Source organism: Scomber scombrus, chromosome 21 (assembly GCF_963691925.1).
Source record: "Scomber scombrus chromosome 21, fScoSco1.1, whole genome shotgun sequence".
In the NCBI taxonomy this organism is placed as follows: domain Eukaryota; kingdom Metazoa; phylum Chordata; class Actinopteri; order Scombriformes; family Scombridae; genus Scomber; species Scomber scombrus.
Genome location: NC_084990.1, coordinates 14,711,493 through 14,735,092, shown reverse-complemented (window position 1 = coordinate 14,735,092; position 23,600 = coordinate 14,711,493). Strand labels below are relative to the sequence as shown.

The window sequence follows — 23,600 nt, the reverse complement described above, 5'->3', positions numbered from 1 at the left end:
GTGGTGATGTATAAAAGTTTTTTTATTCCATTTACTAGTATTTTCTCGACCAAGAACAAGGCATTCATTTTTTAATGTAAATTCCATGAAAGTGGGGACATGTATTAAGGACCCTTTGAACTATCTAAAAATGCTTAAATGCTGAATAACAACTTTTTCTAAAAATATTTACCTCAGACTTTCAACTCAACATATCAACAAATTAGCCTAGGGGTAATAGTACACTACATGTTTCTGTCTTTGAAAACGCCATGTCTGATATAACACTGAAAATCACCCCCTACAAATCAGATAATATGGGTAAATGATACATTTTCTGAATCCTCAGGGTCATGCCAGTATTTCAGTGTTCGGATTTTGTTTCTCTGATGCTCCCTGGTGCCACAGGATAACAAAATAAAATATTCCAATATGTCCAATATAGATTTTCAGCTGTCAGTGTTCTGCTTGATTTATACACATTATTTTCTCAACCTTATTTTACATTATGTGTGATAACTCAAAACAGCTACTCTTGTCAGATGGCCATCATACATCATTGAAAAGCTGAGATTCCAGGCTTTCAGAAAAGGTATGGTAGCCTTTGCCACTTTTTCGGTAACGGTTTCCATATTTTGAGGCCCTGGCTCACGGTCTATACAGGACACAGGATGAAAGTAAAAATAATAACTATATATCTTAACAGAATAGTTAAATAATAAAATCAGATTTCTTAAAAAAAAACGTGGCTCTTATTTATAAGTTGGATAGCCTCCAAATACTTTATAAATTCAATCATGAAAAGTTCAAACTATGGGTGAGAAGTTGGTTCATGGCTTTATGAAATATTCCTAGTAAATAATTAATATTAATAAATTGACAGTGAACATTTAATTTTTGACATTGAACACAACAACAATCATTCATAATGAATAATGACTAATAATACATTTTGTAACATTTAACATTTGAAGCAAATCTCAAAGTGCTACAAGGTGAATCAAGTGCATCAATATAAAAGACAAACAAAAAACAAAAAAACAACTAAATAACATAAAACATCATAAAAATTAGAGCATAAAAGCAGCAACAAGCAAGGTTAATTAAAAGTCATAGGTTCTGCTAAAAAGAAATGTTTGAAGTCCTTTTTTTAAACTCTCAGCAGTCTGTGGTGCCCTCAGCTGGTCATCATTAGCTTCTAGTTTAATTGAAAAGTTGGTCTGACCGTCAAAAAATATTTTATTATTATTAGCAGTAGTAATAATAGTAGCAGTTGTTGTGTTAGTAATAGTGTACTAGTAGTAGTAGTAGTAGTAGTATTAATATTATGTGTGGCCCTTCATTATTAAAGGGCTGTAGGAGGCTGTGGGTGCGTAGCTGTGGTGACGTCACCACGCGGCCACGTTTAACCAATCAGATCACTCGCACGGACGTTGTAATCGGTCGCCAGATTTATGGTGCGACGGCAGAGTGAGGTGGCAGCTGCAGACTCAGGTCCAAGAAGAAGAGGCAGCGGCTGTTTATCCGTGTCATTTTATTGACCAGGACACAACTCCTGTACTTCACCAAGGTGCTGCTTTCATTGACAAGGTAATACTTTTTCGCAAAGTAATGCTTAATACTGACGTTTTCCAGCTTCTCAGGTTACAAGTTGTTAGCTAGCGGCTGGCTGCAGCAGTTAGCCAGCAGTCACTCAGTCAGGCAGCACTTTGCGTGAGGGATGCGGTCTGTTTTCTCTGCTAAAACTGCAGACACTGTCTTGGTAGAGACAGACATCTTCTAAATGCTAAATCTAATTTATTGCCTTGTATTTACTGAAATACAATCACACACACCCATAACTGAAGTGATTGCGCTGGGAAGACAGCACAGTTTATATTAATCATATACGCAAGGCTTAACCTTACCTTAGCCGTCATGGCAAGCTTATTATTTCCTCTCCACGTGTCACTCAAGAGGTTTTCCTGCTATTACATCTGTCCATTGTTTCTCCTCCCTAAGGAAGTTGTTCCTTGTTTGCCCATGATCTTATTAGCTAAAGTTATTGAACTTGCCTTGCTGGCTGCAGTGTGTGAGGTGGGTGTGGTAGCTGGTACTGGAGTCCTATTCACTTGTGTTAGTACATGATGTAATTCAGTGGTTTGCACCGGAGAAATTATGCTAGAGCACTGCTGAGTTCATCAAGCAATAGCTGTGTCTGTGAGTGTACCCCCACCCCACCCCACCCCGTATTGCCCCTGGTGATGCTACAGCCTCTAAATCCTAACCAAAACCATCTCAGGAGCCTCTAGCGACACACATATTTTACGGTTAGATAGCCTCAGACAATGGGCTCGACCCGTGGATTATGGCAGGCTAAACACTCGGACATCTGCCCCCAAAAGCATGACAGGATAGCCTGCTAAGCTAAATCCCACCCAGACTTGCAGGTTAGACATCAGATATCTTGCAGGCTGATTTAAAGGATTGGTTCATAATTGTTTATAATCTGTCTTAACAGTGGTGTCTATATGAACACTGAAAGAGATTTTCCTAGCTGTAATCATTCCTCATGTTCACACTGGCTGTTAAAATATCGCCTTCAAATGTGTGCTGTCATTGTAAATGATGGGGGCAAAAAGCCACAGTGTGTCCACTCAGTCATTATGTGCAAAAATGTATTTAAAAGCTTAGCTAGAGCTTATAGCAGTCTGAGATAGTCACGTCAAGCAGATAACTGTCACATTTACAGTCTTTTTAGTAAAGAAACCCTCTTTATGTCTTCATGGACAGCGTTTCCCTGTTGAGTTGTGATTGTCAGATCATAACAAAAGAGGGACTAAAAAGACTTTAACATTGAAAGATACTGATTTGACTAATTTTGATGACTGAAGCTTCATATTAGCTTAAGTTAAACATTTTAATCATTTTTTGCACAGAAGGCAGCTTGTGGATTTTGGGCTTGTGGATTTTGGGCTTGTCACTTTCTTTGTAAGTGCAATATGAATGGATCTTCTAATGCACAATATGAACAGGAGGAATGATTATGGTGAGAAAAACTGTTTTAATGTTCATTCAGGCATCTTACTGTTATTCTAAAAGCATCTTTAAACAATTATGAACCCATCTTTTAATGCGTAGAAGTTCTGTGTCTGACAGAAGCTACAGCTGCATCGTAAAACCATCACTTGAATTACTGTAGCTGATATAAACCTCCATAAATGTTATCAGTAACTGATAGGTGGTGGAGAGGAGATGAAATTTATGTGATCAAAACTCAGTGTTTATTATTGCTTGGTTTGTGGACACAGACCAGTTTGGGCTCTCTCAAAATCAGTTTCTTGCCTGTCCTTAAAATAGATGTGTAAACTCCAGGCGAATGGAAACATGACCTATACCTGCATGGGTGTGCATGTAAGGCCACACTGACAGTGATGGGTCTGGCTGGGCAGGTCTGACAACATGTTGTGGTTTTTTGAAACAGGAATGTCTAGACGTGTGTCTTTTCTTGTGTCTGGCTCATACTTTTTTATCAGTGGTAAACCTAAGTTGTGAGTGAAGTTTGATAGTAACCACCCCCCCTTCAGAAAAAAATCTAAATCATTAATATTACCATTTTTCCAGAGGCCACGGTGACATCACCACATACCTTATTTTGGCTGATCAGCAGTCCCAAAGCTAAATATATTTAATCAGCACTCATACAAAAGCAGCATTTTTGTATTAACAATAACTCATAATTATTAATAAATAATAATTCGATCTATTAAAACATTTATTTCAGATCTTACTGCATGTTTACTCTGAGTACAAACATATAATCTTGTCTTTTCCATCTTCTGTTGTGTCCTGTTAGACAAAAGATGGTTTGTTTATTGAAGGAAGTGTGAACTTCAGTTAACTGTGTACGCACTATATTATTATTTATAGTGGCCCTCTGTGATTGCCTATATGTCCCATTTCAAACTAAAATTAAGTGAACTACTACTGAAGTATCTGATGACACTGTGAGATGACAAAAGTGTAAAGCTGCTTTTAAAATCTTTTTACAACCGTGATCTCGATTTTATCTCAAACTTGACATATTGACAATGATTTGCGTTAGCTGGGAGTAGGCATCAGGTGTTTGGAAAATTTCATGTCACGATTATCCCGGCCAAAATAATTGCGATCAGTGATTATTCCGATAATCATCAAAATGTGCTTAATGGCCCTAAAACATAATGGAATAATTTTACCATATAATTTGTTAGTAAGCAATATTTTTATCTTAATATGGTTTCTTTTTTGAACATCCTTTTTAGTGAAAAACAAACAGATTCAGACTCTTGCCAATACCCAGCAGGCAATCATAATGACAAAAAAATATCCATTAATAAAAAAAATACAGCTGTCAGTTTGATATCCAAGCATTACCAATACAAGCGTTCAGCAACAAATGACCAGACAGATGTGGACTCCCTTGAGGCAAATTGCAATTCGAAATACATCAGGAAATCAATAGCACTGTGTGTTAGTGAGCAAGACAGACTTTTCAAAGTCACTCATGCAGATATTCATGATTATCCTGATACTGGAAATTCATCACCATTAAATTACCTTGAGTGTCTTTATCTGGTAGATAAAATCTTATCTCCTCCCATCCATTGCTGGGAGATCTGTTGCATTAAACTAAGCGCTCCCACAGCATTTCTACAGCTGAATAAAATGTGTTTGAGTTGCGCAGCCACCTATCTAGCATCTATTAATCTATTAATAGTCTACATGTGAGGTGTCTACTGAAAGTTTGCATCTGTAAATTGTACCTACAGGAAATAACCTGGGTTACATCCGCTTACTTATGAATCTGTGCAAGCATATCAGTCACACCCTGCACCACTCACTAGCACAAGTAAACTCTCAACCTTAGGGGAAACAGTGACTCCCAATTTCCTGTTTGTTCTTGTGATAAAATCACGATTCTCATTTTGAACAGAATCATGCAACTGTGCACCAAACTGCAGCTCAGCTAGTACACAACTGTCACAGTAGTGCAATTAGTAGTACTGCAGGAGTACAAAAGGATTTGTTCTCAGTGTGCAACTCTGCTTTCAAGGTTTTTGGGACGAGGAGTTATTGGACTGTCAAAGAACATTGAAATTCAGTGGTATCACTGTTTAATCTGCATTTTTCAGTGGCTAGATGTTTTCGTTTTTTTTAGCTCATACTGAGAAACTATTCTTTTTAGATGAATGAAGGCATTTATGCACACCACTAATAAAATAAGCAGAAAGGCACCATGACAAAAATATACTAGGTTATGCAACTGTAAACATAAGATCATTTTTTCACAGCGGTTCCCAGCTGTGAAACCTTTGATTGCAATTATCCAGAGATATTGACATGAACGGTCTGTAGGTCTGGTTGTACATATCCTGCAGGCTCATAACTACTCAATGAGAAAGTAGCGTGGAATCACCCATAACAAACACAAATATATTTTATATTTTTGTAGTCGTCTTCATGGCCAGTTGAGCATGTTGGCAACATATGAGGTCATGCTGCTGATCCTGAATTTAAAGGTTTTTTTTCTCCATTTGTAACAAAGGTCTTTTTCACTGTAGAAGTTTGGTAAGGCATCAAAAAGCTTTCATATAAACCGCTTGAATTCAAGAAAATATAAAGCCTGCTGAGTTTGACTAGTCAGTCTGTCTTTTTAAAACATTACTCTGTCTCTATTAAATTATAACATGTAATTAGTCAATTGTACCCAGTATTGCATGTGCACAAAATCTGGATTTACTTTCCAAGGTTTCAATTTTTTGACAGGTGTGAAATTCCAATTCATGTCCTGATAACATTGGATAACAGAGAACATAGATTTACATCACACCACATGCATACATTTCCATCAGGATTTGATAGTAAACTAGTTCTTATCTCGGTTGAAAATTAGAATTAATCTGGTCCATAGTTTCTAGTCGCTCAAAATGCATCTATCCATTTTTTGTTTGTCATAACCACGTGATGATGTGGTGATTCTGTGAAATTAACTGTTGACCTCTCTCCCCCAAAAGGTCTTGTGCTATCCAGCGCTGCCATGTCGGCGAAAGCCATCTCCGAGCAGACAGGAAAAGAGTTCTTGTCGAAGTACATCTGCACCTCAGCAGCTGTGCAGAACCGCTTCCGCTATGCCAGTGTCACCGCAGAGACTGACTGGGACCGCCTCACACAGGATCATCCATGGCTGCTAACAGAAGTAAGACAGCTGCTACAGACTCAATACAACCTCACAAGACTTCTTCAAGCCTGTCTTTGTTTATGTGTTTCCTCAACTGGCAACGCATGATTGAAATCATGAGGATAATTACATATGTCACTGAAGCTCTCTTTTCATGATGCAGGACAACAAATATCAGTGTGTGTGGACGTATTGTTGTGATTGTTATGAGTTATGTATACTTAGGAGAACAGTTAAAGAAATGAAAGCAAAGCTAAAAAAAAAAAGTGAACAGGAAAATAGTAAACTTGTAATGTTGAAGTTTTATTTCCCTACTCTCCCTATCACACACGTGATCACGTTAGTGTAACTGGATCATATAACAAGATGACTATGGTAGGACATTAGGCGACTTGTGCTTTCTATTACACATTAATTGTTTAAATCTCACAGACAGTTTGATAGTATTTTGTACACTAGGGTGAACGATTTTTTAAAATAAATAAAACATTTCCATGAATTTTCCCTCAATTTTGCTTCTTTAGCGGCTGGTGGTGAAGCCAGATCAGCTGATCAAACGACGTGGGAAACTTGGGCTGGTGGGCATCAATCTGGACCTGCAGGGGGTCAAAGAGTGGCTCCAGGCCCGCCTAATGAGAGAGACCACTGTGAGTTGACGGCAACCTTTCTGTCTGTGTGTCTGTGTGGGAGTTTGGACCAAAAATGTGTGCCCAAGGGAGTCCAGCTGGAGTAAACATCCAAGAAAATGATGGGAAGTTGTTGGGCTAGCAATCATTGTATCGTTTGTTGTGGCTGTACTGAGAGAAAAAGTAGGTAATTTGCTGTTCACATTAAAAAAGTAATCTACCAGGAATATTTGATTGGCCAACACAGTGCTTGGGAATGATGCTGCTTTCCCAGGTTCAACTTTTTCGCCAGGCTACGCTGCATTTTTGGCTGGGTCGGCCACCAACAACAGCATTAAAACACGAACCTTGCAGGTAAAACATGTGACTCCTGTAGCTGTTCTGTCAGTTTAGTGTGACCACTTGATTTGGCTGTAACTGTGGTAACTGGGCGGAGATAAGCTTCCTGAATTTGCAACCATTATGCTGTCAAAACTTTTTATTTATAATTTCCACCACAGCCAGCATGACCATGCATAGAGGCAGGAGACAGAGTACATAGTTAAAACACTCCAGATAGCAATCACAATTACGTATCAGTACAGAGTGAAAAATGAAAGAAAAGAGAGTCGGGGAAGTTAACAGATAGGTAATCAGAATAGTTATAATTAAAATAAGTTCAAGATATGAGTGGAAAGTATTGTTCTTGCAACTGCATTTATAACTTTTTAAAATTCTTTTAACTCAAACGAAGCTTAACCATGTCATGTATCAGATAAACATTTAATATCCAGAACCTCACATTATAGACAAGACTACTGACTATCCCTGTCTCAGACTGGCCACAATTTGACAGTAGACCATACACAGTCATCTTCTAGTTTTTGACCTATCTGTATTCCCTATTCAAAATAACATAACACTCATCATCTCTTCTAGATAAAGCTATATATTTTTTTCTCCTTTTGATGTTAATTATGTTCTGTATATGTTTTTGATCATATCTGGGCTTTTAATCATATTCTTGAGTTGCTTCAGTTCTTTCTCATCCTTTTCAAATGAAATATAACGTTAGTGTGACTGTCTGATTTATTACGTCATAAATGAAAATTACAAAACAGTTACAAACAGTCTGACCCAAGTAGTACATCCCATTTAATGTAGCACAATGTATGAAGAGAGTGTAAGCCATGGTTCCTTGTCCATTAGTCCCAACATACGAACCTTTTCATGTGTAGAAGCAAGTTGCATTCAAAGCCAGAGGCCACAGGCTTATGTTTAGATCTGCCAGGTTGGAGGTTATGTAACGCCAGTGGAGGAGGGTGGTCTATTCTGGTCCACCATCCATACAAACATGCTACACTTCACTCAAGCGATCCTCATACTTGTAGTACTTAAGAGGGGGAATATGTGAATGTATTATATCAGACGTGGGTGTGATTACCTCTTCAAATCTGAAATGTGCAACTGTATCCGTAGATAAAAAAACTATCACAAATTGAACCTGAGAGCAGCTTTAATATTCAGGCTCTGCTTCTGCCAACACTGTCCTTTACATCACCAGATTTTCCTCCAGGAGAATGTGATACACATTTTCCACTTTGGAGCAAAAGTCATTTTGTGTACAGCTATTCATTTCCATACAATGTAGTTTTTATGTCAAATCCATAACTAGGTTAGGCTAACATGCTCGTGATGTGTGACATACAGTGTTTGTTTTCAATAGGTGGGAAAGGCAAAGGGTGTGCTGAAGAATTTCCTCATTGAGCCATTCGTTCCACACACACAGGTAATGAAAGCCAGCTTTTTGTGTCATCGGTCCACATCCTGTTTGTTATGTCTGACATTCAAGTAAAGCAAATTTGTGTAACCTTTAACCATAATAAAAGTGTGCATAGGCCTGCGCTAAGCAAGGAAACAAATTGTCTGTCTGCTCAGCTCGACAGTGAAACATCCAACAGCCAGCACACAATAGTTATTTTGTCTGTTTCATATTTAGGTCAGTGTGCATGTGATTAGTTAGATTTCTTCACAGTTGTGTAATATTAAGAAAAACTAGCGGTAAATTATTCTCTAATATGTGTGTGTTTCATGTTTTGCCTCTTCAGATTTTGACAATGACAGTTCCATGAACATTGTCCTATTGTCAACACTGTTAAGCATAAGTGAGCAAGAAAACATGCCTTTATGAAGGACAGTCAGGGTTAAAATAAGGAACAGGACGTTCTTTAACACTGGTACTCACGACACGTGAGCCTTTTGTAAATAAGAGAGTGAGAACGAATGTTTTGCTGTTTGCCAACTAAATCAGAGTTAAACTCCAAACCTGAGTTCGTGTATCCTTGTCTTTGCCCCCGACTCTCAGGAGGAGGAGTTTTATATGTGTATCTACGCCGCACGTGAGGGCGACCATGTGCTGTTCGACCATGAGGGAGGAGTGGAGGTGGGTGACGTGGACGTCAAGGCCCAGAGGCTGATGGTTGCAGTGGATGAAAAGCTCAGTGAGGACCAAGTCACAGAGCAGCTCCTCACAAATGTTCCCGATGAGAAGAAAGAGTAAGTAGTGCAGCTTGTGAAAGATCTACAGGAATAACACCAACTTATTTGTTGTTGTTGTTTATTTATCTTCTATTAACAGCCTTTTAATGAGAGGTCCTCCTCATATGTTAGTTTTATAATGTAAATCTAAGCCCCAGCAGTAATGACCAGTTGTGATTTAAATTATAACTTTTAGTAGAAACCTGGTTCTGGTGGATCCTATTTGTTAATGTTTGTTCCCATATTTTTCTGCCATGAGCAAAAGAGGCTCTCTGTGTTCACTGTAGTTCTTGTGATGTGGTCTGGTGTCCCAGTGTGCAGAGAACACGCTGATCTCTATTTTATACAGTATTACATTTATGTTTTGGATTTAGAAAGAGTGACCCACAGTGAATTTTACTATAGCATATGTGTTGATTGTAAGTGGCAGAATTTAGCAGTATTGTTTTGAACAAAACCAATCAATCAAACTGTATTTGTATAGCAACTTTTCATATAGGTATAGTGCAATTCAAAGTGCTTTTACAGATGACTGAGAAGCTGATAATAAGACAGAACATTAAATAACATAATTCCCACTATTCATTTAATGCGTTGTGGATAGAAATTGCTGATCTCTTTCTTATGAGATTTGTTGTCACTGCGCTCCATTGAATGCTGATTTTAATCTACTGATATCTTTTTTCCCTTTTTGAAGAGTCCTGGCCAGTTTTATCGTTGGCCTCTTCAATTTATATGAGGACCTCTACTTCACCTACCTTGAAATCAACCCTCTAGGTATGTTTCTCTTAACTATTCACTTGTAGTCAGTTCTACTTGATGACTTCTAGAAGCGCGATCCTGTTTTATTCCCCAATTAAGTAAAATGGGGGATGTTTATGTCACTCCATTTGTGCGTACCCTTTAAAAGGGAACAAGCTACTTTTTTTTGTATGAATGATATAATTACAATATTATCACATTTACAGATAATACCTGCCGGACCCCGTAAAATATTTATTTGAGGAAAACATTAAAAAAAAAATTTAAAATAAATGAATAACAGTACCTTTTATTCTCTTAACCAGTTGTCACCCAGGATGGCGTGTACATCCTCGACATGGCAGCCAAAATTGATGCCACAGCAGATTACATCTGCAAGGCTAAGTGGGGTGACGTGGAGTTTCCCCCTCCCTTTGGCAGAGAAGCCTATCTAGAGGTGAGATTTTAAAGGGCAATAAATCAGTTTTTTATGTCTGTGTATTAAGATGTACTGGATTATGTACTGCAGGTTGTTTATGTAAATGGAACTCATAGGAGATGTACAAGTTTCATTTTTTACATTATAGAATTGTTGTAACACATTTCAGATCCAAAGATTAACCACAACATATTTCTGACTGCCTTGGAGAAGAAATATGATGCCAAATTTAATCACAGCTGTAGCTTTCAAATACCACCCTAACTGACATTTAATAATATGACATCAGTCAGCTGCTTAAGTGCATAAGTCGTTTGAATCTCAGTTAATGCCTCCGTCCTTGGCCTTTTGCACTCAATGACCAGAACGTATCATTACAGCTGTATGATCTGTCACTTGTAGGAGGCGTACATAGCTGATCTGGACGCAAAGAGTGGTGCCAGTCTGAAGCTGACCCTGCTGAATCCTCGTGGCAGGATCTGGACCATGGTGGCCGGAGGAGGGGCTTCGGTAGTCTACAGGTTTGAGACTTTTTAATAAAGATGAGACATTCAAAGTAATTTGGTTGAGGAAAGATATACTATGTATTTCATAGTCTGTGACACTGGTTTTGCTCTGTGTTAAAAAATGTTGTACTTTTAGTCACAGGCAAATTTTTGCTGTTTGCGTTTCTGTTTGAGGTGTTGCAGATTCATCAGACCAGATTCAGGGCATGATATTTGACTGTTCATCTCCCCTCTCTTCTTTAGTGATACCATCTGTGACTTGGGTGGAGTGGATGAGCTGGCAAACTATGGAGAGTACTCTGGAGCACCCAGTGAACAACAGACCTACGACTACGCAAAAACCATCCTCTCCCTCATGACACGTGAAAAACATCCCCAAGGTGGGTTCAGCCAACCAGATTCAAGGTTTCAAAAGCTTTTATAGTTACGGGTCGCAACATTGAAGGAAGTGATATTTGTCTTCTTTGAGCTCTAGTTCCAAAATATATAAATACATAGAAATATACGTTATATTGCCCATTGGATGTTCAGGTGCAGTATTGTACATAAATAGATAAACGTATTGTACATATGTGATAAATATGTGAAGACTTCATTAGGTTTTGTTTCCCCAAACCAGGGTCAATAAAGTGGGCCACAGGTGAAAGTGGGGGGAGGGTGTTACCAGACATACTTGTGGGAAACAATCATGTTTGTTTCACATGAAGTAAATATTTCATGACTGTAGCCAAGTTTGCTTTAAGCATGTAATTTGATGTTAGATCCGTCTTATGCAATGTGACCTGCTTCCTTTAGTGTGTCACAAGGCTGTAGTTCACAATTTATATGTTGCCTGCAATAGACTTCATGGCTGTCACCAAACAATGTTACTGGGGTGTCAAATTTCAGTCAGGAACATATTCTTAACATGTTACCGCCCCTTTGTGTGTCGCACAGGGAAAGTGCTGATCATCGGAGGAAGTATTGCCAACTTCACCAACGTAGCCGCAACATTCAAGGTGAAACATGTTCACGTATAATTCTGAAACGCTACAGTTCATATGTCTCTTCACATGTGGTTTGTAAGCAACATTTTGGTCTTTCTGAAGTTATTGAATACGGAAGTCTCAGTATTGATTTACACTATTGTGTTTTTAAATGAGCAGTTACAGTTTCATTCCTTGTATTTGAAAAACAAATTAATCAATTTATATTTTAGACATGGTCAGCTGTAAGAGATATACCTATAATTTCAGATGGGTTTGGTTTGCTTTCATTGTGCTTTTCAAGTCAAATTTCCCAGTCTAGTTTTGAACTCAAACTCAACTGTAGCTAGCTTTGTTACCCTATTAGAGTACATTATCTATCCTCCTGTGGGTAATTCAGCGCAACAACTCATGACTAACAGAACTAATAAATAACATTGCAGTAGACAACATTAAGTACTCTGTGTGTTAAGCAGTCACCACAGAAAAATACAAAGGACACTAACTTCCATGCAGGGACACTAGGTGCTGGTCTGAACACTCAGTGTGACAAAAAGTACTTTGGTCCTTTTGAAGCTCAAGAGGTTTTGAATGTTTGTTTCTGAGATGAATATATTAGATGTAAATTAAAACAACACTGGCAGTGTACTGTCATTCTCAGACCCTCTTTCTACCTCTTACTCCACATACCTGAACTGCCTTTTTTTTGTCCTTAGGGCATTGTCAGGGCCATCAAAGACTACCAAGGTCCTCTGAAGGAGCATGAGGTCACCATCTTTGTTCGACGTGGTGGGCCAAATTACCAGGAGGGGCTGAGAGTGATGGGGGAAGTAGGTGAGTGAACTAAGCCTCAGAGGATACCAACAAGGAAGTGAGGTCATGTTTTAAAAATATAATATGATGTCAAGCAGTGACTTTTTAAAATGTAGCTGATTTAACTCTGTGTTCCTTCTGCAGGGAAGACCACAGGTATTCCTATCCATGTGTTTGGTACAGAGACCCATATGACGGCCATTGTTGGTATGGCATTGGGCTACCGGCCAATCCCCAACCAACCCCCAACGGATGCACATACCGCTAACTTCCTCCTCAACTCTAGCAACAATGCAGTGGTATTTTCATTCAATAACATACTGGGGGAAAATAATGTGGTCAGCAGATTATTTGCTAGTATTTTAAACAGATTACAGATGTTGTATTGCTTGAGACATCCGCTGCATTCTCATGTGCTGTCTGGTCAGTTAAATTGTGAATTATCTACATTATTATCCACTTCAGTAATTTTTCAGTTTGTAAAGTTAAAGAAAAAGATTATTGATGAATAATGAACAGTCTCAGACGCGTTAACATTAGTGATTGCACAAATAAATGCAGCTTCTGTTCACATGTAGGTAAAAGATGTTGCACGTTAATGTACATTCACTTACTTGTGATACAGTTTTAGCCCTGTGTGTTCAAGCATTTTTTAAGTTTTGAAATGCCAGGACTTTAGACCTTGTAAATGAGTAGTTTCTGTTCATGTTGGCTATTTGCTCTGGAGCTTCCTTTATTTGACAACTGTGGTCCTCGTTGTTGACTAGACGTCATTCAGTGTACAATGTTTTCATCATAATCACATCAATCATGAGGCAGACATTTACATTTATGAGCCTGGGTTATTGACAAGCCAGCCGTAATGGTCATTTTTGACACTTATTTTATGTATGTATTCTTTTAAAAATTGACCAAATACTTCAATGTCGATATTGCCAAAATATTGTAAGGATGACTATTGGTGCTTTCACCGAATTTTTACACAATGAGACTTTTGATAAATAATCATCAGTAATGCAGATATAATTATTAAGTGGGTAAAGGGGAAATAATAGAACAGCTAGGACAGTGTCGTAAGTTCAGAAAATTGCATAACATAACTTGAATGCAGCCTTTAAAACCAGGAAAAGACAACACTTATACCATATCACAATATTATACAAAATCTAAGTTGATATCTAGTGTCATATCACAATATTGATATATCGATATACTGCCCAACCCCAGCTGCTGCCCTAGTTCTTTAGCATACTGTGTAGCTTATAAATGCATATCTTTAAAGACCATATTGACTAGAGAAATATCACCATTAGAGAAAATGTCACTCCCACACTACAATTCCTTTCTTCAAAGCTTCTGGAAAGCTTTGAATAAAATATACGCTTGTATGCCTCTTTTTCTATCCCAGACTCCATCTACCACACGAACGGCCTCATTCTCTGAGCCCAGGACGTGTAATGATGTCACTCCAGCCAAAAAGTCGAAGGCAGGTGTTCCAGCAGGTAACTTAACACAGTGGCATTCACCTCTCCACCGCTTCATATCAGCAAGACTCCATATTTACTCACAAACGTCTGCTTGTTCACTTACCCTTGCTTCTTGTATTTCTCCCTTCCTACCCTCCAAAATGCTGTGACTGCTATTCTGCATTTTAATTTTCTTTGTTTCTCGCTCTTCCTCTTTTTGATTTGCTGCACAAACTGTCCTCTCACTCCTCGTCTTTTTCATGCTTGTTTCTCTAAGACTCTCTTCATTCTATACTGTGGCCTTTGAAGAATGTGGTCACAGGCGATTGGAAAGGTAAGTGATAGGTGTCCCGCGCCAACACTGTGCTTGGCTGCCCCGTGGGTTTGACGCTCCCCCAACCCCCCCCAAAAAATCATCATAATCCTGGCAGGAATTTGTGTGTGACACTTAAGTCTGCATCACCACAGTGCTTCAGTATTTTATTGTATTCTTCTGCAAAAAAAGAATCATACTTTTTCAATCAAAAATGTGTGAATCAGTCATCCTAACCCTAATTTATAAAAACTGTAAAGAGGATTATAGATGATTCACAAATGAGGCATATATCCGGGTTTCTAAAGCTGAGGAGTTTTAGGGAAAAAAAGCTGTCACATTTATATTTAAGTGCGTGTTGTTTGTGGGTTTAGGTTTGATTGCGGTGTCAGATAATAGTCAAGTGTCGACTGAAAACGTGGTCTTGACTATACTTATTTTAGATTGCTTCTTACAGCAGCACAGTAGAGGCATGCTCTGTAGCAGCTGAGCTTCGCATGCTCTTTCCTCTGCTTATAAAGTGTTTTTCAGAGATCACTCTCATTTGACAGTATGCAATGTCTGTTCAATGAATAAGATGAAGATGCACTTATTTTCTCTATTTTTTTGTGTTCATTTTGTCATATTTTGTCTTTCCGTCCCGTGGGGGTCACAGCAGTGCAGGCCTCATCAGGCTGCAGCGGAGGTATGAAAGGGTGTGAAAAAAGCTGTCTTCCTGCCCTCTCTGCCCTAACCACTTCCCCCTGCCTCTCCATTTTTGTCTGTTTTCTGATGTTCTCTTCAGTCTTTACTCCTGTTTCGCAGTTTGTCTAATATATCACGTAAGCGCTGAAGAAATTGATCATTTTAGAATTGGCGCTTTACCTTCAGGATTTGTGTTTAAAGTGCTATATAAATAAAGTTGAAGGTCTCTTAAAATATTACTTCTCATGCTAAAGCAGTGAGTAAAGTAAAAAGAAGACAGTTTAAAGCTCATTGCACAACCTCTTGTTGATCAGATAAGTGCGAAAAGGCAGTGAGACAGGCAGAGAGGGGAAGCTTGGAGGACTTGAACTAATGTGTGGCGAGATTGTGATTAACTATACAACAGATGCTTCAAACCAGAAAAACCACATTGTACACGGACATCACATCCTGCTTTCAAAATAGAACAGTTTACATTTTGGGTTTTTCATATTTGCTGCAGAGTAATCAACCCTTTATTTGCTGTACTAATGGGCTTGAAATACTGCTGGGTTGCTGGGGCATCAGTGTCTTGCTTTGAAAAGTGTTCATTAGATTTCTTGTAGATAGATGTGTCATCAACACTCAGGAGTTTTTCTGACTGTTGAACAGGCATAGATAATGTTGCTGCTTGGTGATGGTGCCAGTGGGTTTATTATCTCTCAGAGAACAGAGTAAATATAGTGTAAAAAACAAAAGAGCTTCTTGCAAAAGGATTTTAATTTCAAATCTATGGCTTGTATTGAAACTCCATTAAATACAATGAAGAAAGGAAAATGTCTTGTACTTCATGGATATTAAAGTGGTCAGAAAAACACTAAATACATTAGCAGAGAAGTTTTTGATGTTTCAAACTTGCTTCCCTTTAGGGGGGATGAAGTTGACAACTGTCTTATATGATACAAGCCTTGTGCAATACTTGAAGTTGTTAGTAATGCATCAGAAAGTAAAGAGGTTTTTTTTTTTTTTTTTAATCCAACTTCAGACAGCAAAGCTCAAGCTCCTAACCAAAGCTCTAATTTTAATTAATCCTCTTAGCAGCGTGACTTTAGAGGGGGTGGACAAAATAATGGAGTCTGTGAGTAACTTCATTACATGTAGAAATGTGAGTTGTATTAGGTTGAATGTTAATTGGCAGCATTTGTCAGTTAAAAGATGTGTGGAAAAGCATCTGCCTTCAAATTCTGATGTCAATAAACAAGGTGGAAAATGTACGAAAAATCATGACGACATATTCAAATGCTGGCTAACGAGAAACACCCTTTTGTACATGTAGTGGTGATATTTTTTGCCCACAGAGTCGATCATGACGAGTTATTTTCTCTACCTCCTGTATCTCTGTTGTCAGAGCGAGTTCCCTCTGTACTCTGCTTCTTACCATCCCTGCTCGTGCTGTTTTCCTCCGTTCAACTCCCCTCACTCATGTCTGCAACTGGGTTTTTTTCTCTGTTCAGTACTGACTAGAAATGCTCTCTCTCTCTCCCTCTCCCTGTTGTCTTGTTACTTCAGCCAAAGCTACCACACTCTTCAGCAGGCACACAAAGGCCATTGTCTGGGGCATGCAGACTCGTGCTGTCCAAGGCATGCTGGACTTTGACTACGTGTGCTCCCGGGACGAACCCTCTGTGGCAGCCATGGTCTATCCCTTCACGTAGGTTCTCTGAGATCTTGATGAGTTAAATAACAAGAATTCATACTCCACTGGTGAAGGACATTTCTACATGCATGATGTATAAAATACAAAACTACTTTGTGTGCCAGCTGTTACAAGCAGATTTTCTACTTGTGAGGTTTTCAAATCTTTATTCCCTTCTTTAAAATATTGAGTCCTCATATATTTTATCAGGTCATAATTGATCATGATGAATGTTTTCTTTGAAGTTACACAGTTTGATAAAAAAGCAAACTTGGGAACTTGTACTCAGGTCAACTTTCTTGCTTTTGGAAACCAAGCCTAAAGGATTTCAAAACAAGAACATTCATTGAATTGAGTCATAATTTTGCTGTTGAATTTGTTGATATCTACAATAGGGAAACATAGAAAAACAGTGGTGAAGGTAGAAGGTAGGTTCAAACTGCTTAAGTGAAATGAAAATGAAAATGATAAATTCTTATTTGCGACTTTACATCTCTGCGTTGCCTAGTGGGGATCACAAGCAGAAGTTCTACTGGGGCCACAAGGAGATCCTGCTGCCGGTCTATAAGCAGATGGCTGACGCCATGAAGAAGCACCCTGAGGTGGACGTACTGATCAGCTTTGCTTCACTGCGCTCCGCCTATGACAGTACTGTGGAGGCAATGCTGTACCCACAGGTAGAAAGACATACCATAAAATATGTTCAGTTTAAGTCCCATATATTACTGCAGAAACAGGGTGGAGGTTTAAGGCACAACTTCACCTTCTTCCAAAGTGCATGGAGAAGGAATAAGAATAAGAAAGGAATGTATTACTGCAGGAACATCTGTCATTCTGTCAATTAAAAAAAAATCACCTGTTTGTAACCTCATTGGATCTGATTTGTCTAATCTTGTTTTCAGATTCACACTATTGCCATCATAGCTGAAGGCATCCCTGAAGCCCTGACGAGGAAGATGGTGAAGATGGCTGACGAGAAAGGTGTCACTATCATTGGCCCCGCCACGGTACGCAGCCTTATCTCATCAAAACATGTTTGTTGCAATTTGATCTTTCAAGTTCTGCATTAGCCTGCGAATTTGGTGCTGCATTAGTCTTTTTTTGAGTGTATAGATGTGTTAAGTCATTAATGAACGTAGGTCAGAAATGACACTTTTCAATAAAGACACTTAACTTAGTATTTATTTGATTCTGTCTCGCAGGTCGGTGGCATAAAGCCAGGCTGTTTTAAGATCGGCAACACAGGTGGCATGCTGGACAACATCCTTGCTTCAAAGCTCTATCGTCCCGGCAGCGTGGCGTATGTGTCTCGCTCTGGTGGTATGTCCAATGAGCTGAACAACATTGTCTCACGCACAACCGATGGCGTCTATGAGGGTGTGGCCATCGGAGGAGACAGGTACACTAACTCATCTGCAGATGATTTGATATTTGCACAGGAGTGAGAGACCACTGATCTATTGAGGCTTGTTGTAAAAATGTGACATTTAAGGGGTTTTATTTAGATTATTTAATTGTTGTCTGAGATTTGCAAATAACTGTTTAAGTCCGCATGTTGTTTTCCTCTCTGTCCAGATATCCAGGCTCCACCTTCATGGACCATGTCCTTCGTTACCAGGACACTCCAGGGGTTAAGATGATAGTGGTGCTTGGAGAGGTAGGAGTAGTTCCATGAATTTTCACACACTTTTTTAAAATTCAGAGCATTTTGGCTATGTTCAATGTAGTAAGGAAATTTATTTGTTTTTAACTGTTTCTCATTTTGCATCTCTTTCAATTTGTCACCCCAGATTGGTGGCACAGAGGAGTACAAGATATGTCAAGGCATCAAAGAGGGCAGGATAACCAAACCTGTGGTGTGCTGGTGTATTGGAACCTGCGCCACCATGTTCGCTTCAGAGGTCTGTTGGCTGGGTTGAAAAAAAGGTCTTTGGATTTTTTGTTGTCACCTGAGAATTTAGATTATTTAGCTCAAACTGTTGTGTCGTCGTCTTCAGGTTCAGTTTGGCCATGCTGGGGCTTGTGCCAACCAGGCTTCAGAGACGGCGGTGGCCAAGAACCAGGCTCTGAGAAATGCTGGAGCTTATGTACCCAAGAGCTTTGACGAGCTGGGAGATGTCATCAAGTGAGTTCATCACACAGTCATACCACAGCTTTTTAATGAGTCCTCTTTTGGGCTTTTGCACTGATTCATTGTTTCTACGTGGTAAAACAGGACTGTCTATGATGAACTGGTAGCCAATGGTACCATCGTTCCTGCCCAGGAGGTGCCTCCTCCAACAGTACCTATGGACTACTCTTGGGCCAGGGTAAGAATCTTAATCCGTGCGCTAAAAGCAGAGAAGAGGGAGAGAAAATCTTCTCAGAAACCAACAATTTTCTTTTCAAGCTAACTGTTCTGCACTCTGTAAATGGATAAGATTTATAAGCTTTTGACACTGTGGTAATTAAGTTTTTTAGAACTGCACTTATACTCTTCCCTATTTTCTGTGTATCCTCAGGAATTGGGCCTGATCCGTAAGCCAGCCTCCTTCATGACGAGCATCTGTGACGAGAGAGGCCAGGAACTAATCTACGCTGGCATGCCCATCACTGAGGTCTTTAAAGAGGAGATGGGTTTAGGAGGAGTGCTGGGATTGCTCTGGTTCCAACGCAGGTTGGTATATGAGGAATAGAGACACTGGTCCAGGTTATGAGAGAAAGTGTTGTGTTACTGCCTTTCTTTAAATAGCTATCTTTCCAGTGGAATAAGCTTGGGTTTGTTTCTGTCTAGGTTGCCACGCTACGCCTGCCAGTTCATTGAGATGTGCCTGATGGTGACTGCTGACCACGGGCCTGCAGTCTCTGGTGCACATAACACCATCGTCTGTGCTCGTGCTGGCAAGGACCTTATCTCAAGCCTCACCTCTGGCCTGCTCACCATTGTAAGTACTGATCACATGCACACCAACACTTACACACATACAATAACACTGTGCTACCATTTTTAAACCTAAAAAATGACAGATATGACAAGAAAATTCTCCATATTTGTCAGAAGAATCTGTCTATCACATGAGCTCATACCTTTTAAACATTAGCTTAATTTGTTTTTAGTGTAGTTCAATTTGTTTTTATACCCACTTGATTTTAAACTAATCCATGCTTTTCTTGATTGATTCCACCCCTGTCTCTTGTCTTTTATGGCCCACTCTTGCCACTTTTAAAAACGGCTGAATTATCATATGCTCCAGGGGGACCGTTTTGGAGGTGCTCTGGATGCAGCAGCAAAGCAGTTTAGCAAGGCGTTTGACAGCGGCATGCTGCCCATGGAATTTGTCAACAAAATGAAGAAGGATGGCAAGCTGATCATGGGCATCGGCCACAGGGTCAAATCAGTAAGCATCATACAGTTTTTCCTCCCCAGTGCCCGAAGTTAAATTATCTTCAGCTGTAAATCATGCGGCATTGTTAGCTGCTAATATTACAGTACCTGTCAAAGTTTAACTTAAGTAACAGAACTTCTTGATTTTAGAGTTTATTAGAGTCATTCATTAAAACAGACACAAAGCCGCAGCACAAACCATAATGTGTCTCTGTTTTTAGATCAACAACCCAGACATGCGGGTGCAGATTCTGAAGGACTTCGTGAAACAGCATTTCCCTTCCACCCAGCTACTGGACTACGCCCTAGACGTAGAGAAGATCACCACCTCCAAGGTACTTTACCACCAATTTGAATTTCTACCATTTGCTACCCTGAAAAGATCTGTTATCAAATGGTAATAAAACAATACTACATGTTAGCAACAAATTACTGTCAACATATTTTGCTCGTCCAAGTAATGTGAGCAGTTTTTCAGTTGAATAGATGATGTAACTGATATGTCAGGGTTTGTTATTACTTTAAATATGTTGGTCCAAGTAAACGAGTCCGACTGAATCTGTTTATAACCTGTTTCTGACTCAGAACTCATGTTGAATCTTTACTGAACCCTCTCTGTGTTGCATTGCTCAGATCAATTTTCACAATAACTTGTCGTAACTGATAATAAAGGTGGCCAAAACAATTTATGGATTATAATAATTCATGGAATACAGGAGGACTTATTCCAACTCTGATACACAGTAATAAAGGGGCAAGATGTAAACCCAAAATATTTATATATTATATAGTCTTTTAGGTCTTTTGAATATGAGTGCTGTATGTATAATTTTGTTATTTCATTACATACAAGATGTCCTTAAATGAAAATCTGAAGGGGTAGGTGTTTCAGACAAGGATCCTGCACAGTCCAAATGTCACAACTGGAACATTTTACTGCCAAATAAACACACACATTTTAAATCCTATGCGGGCATTCCTAAGATTTCTCATCAGCTTCAGCAAGTGTGAAGAATCCTTTCCTCATTATTTGTTGGAAAAAAATTATCTAGATGTTGGCTCACTTGCTGAAATTGCCCTGAAGTTTATATATAAACCAAATTCTATTTGTTATTTTCAGAAACCCAACCTGATCCTGAACGTAGACGGTTTTATTGGCGTTGCCTTTGTGGACCTGCTCAGGTCGTATGATGGCTTCACACGGTAAGAATATTCATCTGCTGTATTATGAAAGCACAGGTGACATGTAAGAAGCTGTCCATAAAGATACAGACAGCTTTTTATTTTTATTTTATTATTTATTTTCAAATTTTCCTCGTGTAAAATTTCAAGTTTTCAGTCAAAAGTTGGACTGCAGTTATTGTATATTAATGGAGAGCTTATTTTTAGATTCACACATACAGAATGCAGATCTTTGTTTTTAGATAGTTTCTGAGATAATACACTTTTTGAATTTTGAAAAACTGTCAGCTGCCAGAAGTGCTTGGTCTGTATTGTTGCCCCCTGTATTGATAGTACACTGTCAGTATTGTTTCTCACATGAATGTTGAACTGGTTCCAGTGATGAGGCAGACGAGTTTGTGGAGATCGGTGCACTAAATGGGATCTTTGTGCTCGGCCGGAGTATGGGCTTTATTGGTGAGTCCCATTTAGCTGGAGCGTTTTGAATGACACCAACTGAAATGGCATTAAATCAAGATGTCTAACTCATGTCTGTCTTTATTTAGGACATTACCTGGACCAGAAGAGGTTGAAACAGGGTTTGTACCGCCACCCCTGGGATGACATCTCTTACGTGCTTCCTGAACATATGTCCATGTAATCCCCACATCACAGAATGGGACACACTCCAGATGTGACTGCCCAAATGGGTCAGGCATTATCACACATCACATTTACATACATGTACTCTCCGATTATGACAAAAGCTGCCTTTGAAAACTGGCATGATGATTCTGGGTGGTGGAAGAACTGTCCGACCGAGGGATTTGGGTAGAGGTTTTCAGTCTAGTTTTCACGGAGAAAAAGGGGAAGTATATTTTTAGATTTAGTTTTTGACAAATTATTTAAAAAGTCTGAGATGTAACTTATTAAGTTTTGAGCAGAGAGCCAAACCGCTGCAAAGTACAGCAATCGCAGAACACAAAATCAATCGGTACTACAAAAAAAAAAATCAGTTTTCCGTGGTTTGTACGAGGGCAAGATTCAAAGTGCATTTCAGTTAAGACTCCTGCTTAATGGAGTCTGGTGTGAAATATATTCAAGCTCAGCAATACAGTACCTTGTCTTTTTTTGTTTTATACTAACCTATTTTAATCAGCAACAAGAAAGTGTGCTTAAGCATGCTCTCCAAGTATTGCACCTTAGTTTAAACACTAGCAAATCCTAAATTCAGTATCTGTTAAAAAAAATGCCTTCAAATTTCACTCCCACTGAAAAGGATCTTTACGTGATAAACCAAAGCTAGTTTTAATTATTTGTTGTCTTCACTAAACCAAGTATAAAAAAACAGGGTCCAGTGGTAGATATAACAAAGCTTATCTAGATCTTACATTTGAAAAAGATCATTCATAATGCGGGGAAAGGAAAATAAGCACAAAAATGCTGATTTTAAGTGTCACTCCATCATTGCCTTTTCTTAGTACAACCCTGGTGGAAACTCATCAGCTACTGTAAATCAGATGCAGTTTTGAAGTGTTCAAGTCTTTTGTTACGAATTGGACTACATGTGTTGATTTTCTGAACGACTGTTTTGATAATCTGTCAGAAAACAGGGAAATGTAGAAGCATCGAGGGAAGAGGGCGATCAAAATGCTTCATGAATGAGTCCTGTAAGTCTTGATTAGATTCTTTTGGCGAGGGACCATGAAAGCAGTGTGAGTTACATGGGAGGTTATTGCACATATTACGTGTGTCGGCTCTGTAAGAACTGTCCAGCTTCCACTAAAGACTTGACACTACCTTTGTAACTGACCACTGTACGGCCTGCTGTGTTTGATCTTTGTGTTGCTGTTTTTATTTAACTGTGAAAAAAAATGCTTTTTTTTTTTTTGTAATATGCTGTCATATAGTAGTTATAATAAAGAACTTATTGTTTTACTTTTCAGTTTGGCTGAAGTGTGTACATGTGTGAATCAGTTTTTGGTGAAGTGTGATCTCTTTAAAGAGATGAGGAAACTCATATATCAGTATATTAGAGCTGCAGTGATTAGTCAATTAATCAATTAGCTGCCAACTATTTTGATAATCAGTTGATAGAGTCCAAATTCTGATTCCAGCGTCTCAAATGTAAACACTTTCTGGTTTCTTTAGT

The 23,600-nt window shown here is 38.9% G+C and overlaps 1 protein-coding gene across 2 annotated transcripts; it reads left to right on the top strand.

Moving 5' to 3' along the window:
- The first annotated feature begins 1,443 nt into the window (after positions 1–1,443).
- Positions 1,444–23,386, top strand: LOC134002982 (ATP-citrate synthase-like). Of its 2 annotated transcripts, XM_062442059.1 has the most exons (29): positions 1,444–1,569; positions 6,015–6,196; positions 6,703–6,825; positions 8,510–8,572; positions 9,149–9,339; positions 10,019–10,098; positions 10,389–10,519; positions 10,904–11,022; positions 11,251–11,387; positions 11,944–12,005; positions 12,689–12,806; positions 12,930–13,084; positions 14,194–14,287; positions 15,220–15,249; positions 16,797–16,938; positions 17,432–17,600; positions 17,826–17,930; positions 18,126–18,322; positions 18,499–18,580; positions 18,714–18,824; positions 18,921–19,048; positions 19,139–19,232; positions 19,425–19,579; positions 19,697–19,847; positions 20,157–20,300; positions 20,509–20,622; positions 21,408–21,490; positions 21,849–21,925; positions 22,015–23,386. In XM_062442059.1, exons 2-29 carry the CDS (start codon positions 6,038–6,040, stop codon positions 22,107–22,109), a joined length of 3,309 nt encoding a protein of 1,102 aa, XP_062298043.1. In that variant the 5' UTR covers positions 1,444–1,569; positions 6,015–6,037; the 3' UTR covers positions 22,110–23,386. The 2 variants fall into 2 exon arrangements, with proteins under 2 accessions (XP_062298043.1, XP_062298044.1); XM_062442060.1 differs by lacking the exon at positions 15,220–15,249.
- Positions 23,387–23,600: the final 214 nt, after the last annotated feature.